Source organism: Charadrius vociferus, unplaced genomic scaffold (assembly GCF_000708025.1).
Source record: "Charadrius vociferus isolate BGI_N301 unplaced genomic scaffold, ASM70802v2 scaffold142, whole genome shotgun sequence".
In the NCBI taxonomy this organism is placed as follows: Eukaryota; Metazoa; Chordata; class Aves; order Charadriiformes; family Charadriidae; genus Charadrius; species Charadrius vociferus.
Genome location: NW_009647025.1, coordinates 1986602 through 1990842, shown reverse-complemented (window position 1 = coordinate 1990842; position 4241 = coordinate 1986602). Strand labels below are relative to the sequence as shown.

The 4241-nt window shown below is 41.3% G+C and overlaps 1 protein-coding gene across 3 annotated transcripts in view; it reads right to left on the bottom strand.

Annotated features, from left to right (window-relative positions):
• GRM1 (glutamate receptor, metabotropic 1) overlaps positions 1 to 4241 on the bottom strand; it is a 192215-nt gene that overhangs the window by 9505 nt on the left and 178469 nt on the right. Inside the window, exons 8-9 of one of the 3 annotated variants that reach the window (XM_009895527.1) lie at positions 2764 to 2802; positions 1560 to 1680 (exon numbers count right to left, since the gene is read on the bottom strand). The exons of 1 other annotated variant lie outside the window; for it this stretch is intronic. In XM_009895527.1, the coding sequence (XP_009893829.1) occupies positions 1620 to 1680; positions 2764 to 2802 (100 nt within the window). In that variant the 3' untranslated portion in view covers positions 1560 to 1619. Of the gene's footprint in view, positions 1 to 1559; positions 1681 to 2763; positions 2803 to 4241 lie in introns of those variants that run through there. One more of the 3 variants, XM_009895528.1, reaches the window with a different exon arrangement.

Here is a 4241-nt window from a genome sequence, read left to right as displayed (position 1 = left end):
TCTGAAAAGCTCTGCTGCTTTTTAAAGCCTTTCTTGTCTGTGCATCTGCCACAAGCGTTTGAAGTCCCATTGGCTGGTTGAAGTCCCACCAGAGGTGTTTCTCAGGAGCTCATGTGAATGAGGATTTTTTTTTCTAAACTGAAAAAAAAATCCCAAGCGTTGTCATGCAAAAACCAGGATGTTCAGCCTTTCCTGTGCTCAGGAGTTTTACAGCTTATGCCTACGCTTTTTGAATATAATCTGTTGCTGCATTTGCCTTTGCCTCCTAATGGTACGCCTGTGTTGGACTCCCATTTCATCATCAGTCTTTCCAGTCAGACAATTGGTGATCTGTGCCCTGGGAGTCTGCAGCACTTGTTCCAGATCAGAAAAGAAGGGCATATTGTTGTCAGACTGGAAGCTAATAACAAAATGTTTGTTCTGCTCTTTACACTGGCTTTGTAAAGCTTGACTTTCAGGGTGGCAAATCTGGTTGCTGCACAGGCCCTGTAAAACCATCACTACTGCTCCAAATATATGTGTGTGTTTCTTCTGATCTGCAAATCAGAGGGGCAGATTTGATTGAATTAACATCACTGCTACCTGTCCACAAATAGCATAGACTGTCAGAGGCATATACAGAGCTAGAATGCTTTGTCGCAGACGAGAGGAGCTGAGCAGCATCTCTGGTGCTAGAGAGACGGCGCTGCTCAAAATGCTGTGTCAGTGGATCACAGGCAGCTTTCCACCTAGTCACTGCACAACCTTCCCTGGGGCAGGGAGCAGGACTGCTTCACAGCTGCAGTTTATCAGCTGGAAACGAGCATAAATCTGTCCTGGAAGAAATGAGGCGAAGCTTTTCTGTTTCTGCAACAGCTAGCATGTTTTCTCCACTGGGTTTGTGTTTGCTCAGAGAGGTCAGTATTTGCACTTCTTGTTTCTGAAAAGCTGAATTTTCCAATTGTTCACTGAATGGAGACTATGCAGAAGCTGAAAGTCTTTCAGAAACTGTAACAGGCAAAATTTCCCTGCTACCGTTTAAAGATAATTTAGGGTGACTGTTCCTAGGCCAGATTCTGCTGGTTTTATTTACATGCCCCTGCTCACGGTTTCCCTGTTCTGCGAATCCTACCGAACCAGTTTTTTCTGTGTTCCCTCTGCTGGCTCTGCAGCAGCAGTTCGCTAACAAGCACAGTTAGCAAGAGCTGTGCACAGCAAAGGTGTCTTGCCATGAGACAGCCACTAGATTGTTGTTTAAAGCACGCAGGATAATGTCATCTCCATGCAAAACTGTAAAAAAGAAAAAAAATGTTGGCTAAATGGAAAAAGAAGATAAAATTAGTACAAAAAAAGGATGTATTTGCAAATTTGTAGGCATTTACAAATAAAATTGAAGTCTTTAAAAAAAAAAAGTAAAAGCTGCAAAAAAATTGTTCAGTGTCCTCTTCACCACATCTGGACAATCAGATTAAGGCATTGTGCAAAACAGGGGACATAAGCAAATTTCCCATCTTTAATGGCATGCACCACATTTGTCCCATCATTAGGATATGACAAATCAATGAGAAAGAGAAAGCAAGGGGTAAAACCACTCTTTGTCATGCAGCTTCTCTTACACATTCACTGCAGTGTGGGATTTTTCAAAGCTGCACATGTGCCGACGGACACTGGCTGGTGGGCGAGAACTCTGGCTGCCTCTTCCTGAAGATTGAAAAGAAAAAGACACCCAGTGAGTGGTTATACACATGTGCACACATGGTGGCTATACCACTCAATAGGGTGCCTGTCCCTCACCTACGCCTAAGGGTCGCTGTGGGCTTTCCCATTTTTTCTCCTCTTGCTCATTAGGCCAGTCACCTCGACTTGCACATAGGTTTCTCCTTGACTCCAGTTCTGTTTAAAATAGGTTCTCATGCTGTTTGTCCCCGCTTCCTCTGCTAAGCCCTGATGCACTTTAAGTACCAGATGGCAAGGGCTGCTGTGCATTTAGCTGTCAGTGTCACTTCTCCCCTGGTATTCTCAAGGCAGGGTGAAATGATGAAAAAGGAGCATCTGCCTTTCGCATCTTATTTACAAAAGCATCACCAAAAGGTTTTATTGGTGGAGTTTTTAATATGTACTCAGCTCCTGATTTTCCCTGTGTCTTTTATTCCTATAATCTGCTTTCCTAAATGTTTCCTTTTTTTTCAATTTTTAGCTCTAGCTGAATAGTCACTAGCTTTCACTATATGTGATTTCACTGTATGTGCTTTTTTTTTTTCTCATGGAAACTTTGACTTTAGTGAAGTAGGCACAAAATGAAGAGTATCCTAGATGCTCTATCTGCAATGGTAATTCCAAAAGTGATTGCAGATTGCAGTTTTGGCCATTAATATAAGACAATTTCCACTTCATTTTTCTCTTCTTCCTTACCCTGTCTAGTGGATGCAAACTCTCATTTGTCTTCCCCAGTATCAATAAAAGTATATATACACACACACGCGCGTGCTTTGACAAAAATCTCAGATAGTTTTGCACATGGAATGTATCAATGAATTTCTGCAAAAAAAGTTGTCATTGTATTGCAAATAAAATGCAAATCAAAATTCAGCATTTCTCCCCATCAAACAAACAATCATAGTGCATGCTTGCCAGACTTTGTTTACCTCAAAACAACAGATTCATGGATGATATGTGCGTGTACTACGTACGCAGTACAGCTGCTAATGAGCCAAACAAGCCATTCTTCTCATCACATACTAAAGCACAGGAGCACAGCGTGATGTACACAGAATACATGCATACCCATTTTGGAGAGGTAGATGCCTTGTGATGACTTCTGAACTATTATGAATAAAACACAAATAAGACATACTGCTGAGCCATTTTGTAAGCCTGCTCACTTTGAAGTCTCTAGAATAATTCAATTCCTTACCAGGTGTAATGAGATCTCTGAGATTTGACAATTTAAAGATGATCATAATTAGGAACTTAGCTACCATGCTCTTCCCTACAACCTATTAAAGTTACAGAGATTATAAAGTTTCTGATTAAACAGAATATCCAACGTTTCTACAAACCTCCAGTTTTCTTCATCTATTGACAGAACAAGAGCTTACTATTTTCTTTGCTTGCTTTGTTAAAAGTCAGAAATTAGTAGTTTACTCAGTCACAGGAGATAATTTTAGAAAACAAATAGGAACATGTAGTTGATTACCTGAGAGAAAAATCCAGTTCTAAATGCATTGCACACATGCGCGGTACTGTATGCACAGTAGAGGGCACATGGCCATGGAGAGCCCTGCTCAGCGACGCTGGACAAGGTGGAAGGCTTTTGTTTCAGAACACTGATTGGGACCTGGGCCTTTCTGAGTCAACAGGTCTTACAAACTATCATCCCTCAGCTACTGCAGTACGCTGTCGCTTCTGGCTTACTTAGTTGCCTCCCTTGTTTCCCCCCTCATATTTTTTTCTTATTCAGATATGTCCCCAGAGTGAGTTCAGAGCATTTTTTTCTCTAAGCTTTGGGCATCTGTAGGTCTTGTTATGAAATCATCCTATGGGGAAGGAAGAAAGAAGTCTGCTTCCTCAGGCACCCCTAACTGCTTCCTAACATGTTCAAAATACGGTGAACTTTTCTTACTGTGGCTGTAGTTGTGCCCTTCAGCCAAAACCAGTGCCCCTCAAACAAAACCAAAGGCAGGTATTACATGTAATAGAGCATGCAATGCCCAAATGCCTTGCCAGGTTTGTGTTCTGTGGGAGGCAGCAGTTAAATTGCTACCAAGCTCCATCAAAGCAGTGGTCTGCCTTTTGGTCAAGGTCAAGGGGGAACCTCATATGGTGATGTACAGCATGTACACTACAGAAATCAGCTCTAAATCTAAAGGTTCATGCTTCAATAGAATTTGGATTTATAGAGAAATTTGGATTTATAGTGTTATGAGAAATGTAGTGCATGTGTTGATTATACTTCAGTGAATTATTTTGCAATTATCAAATCATTGTCAACTGCATAAATAATAAATGCTTTTGAAGCATTCAATTTGAAGTGTCCTTGTAGCCTTGCCTTGTCTTACTAGTAGTGTGTGCTAATACTGCAGACCCCTGCTTCAGGACTGGTGCCCGGATCTCTGTACCTCTCTTTTTTCCTTCTATATTTAATTATGACAATGTACCCTCAATTATTCCTCCCCGCCTTGCAGGCAGTGGCAGAACTTCACATACATTTCTCTGGTTACCAAAAAATTAGGTAGCCTGCCCATCTTTACAACATGAGGATT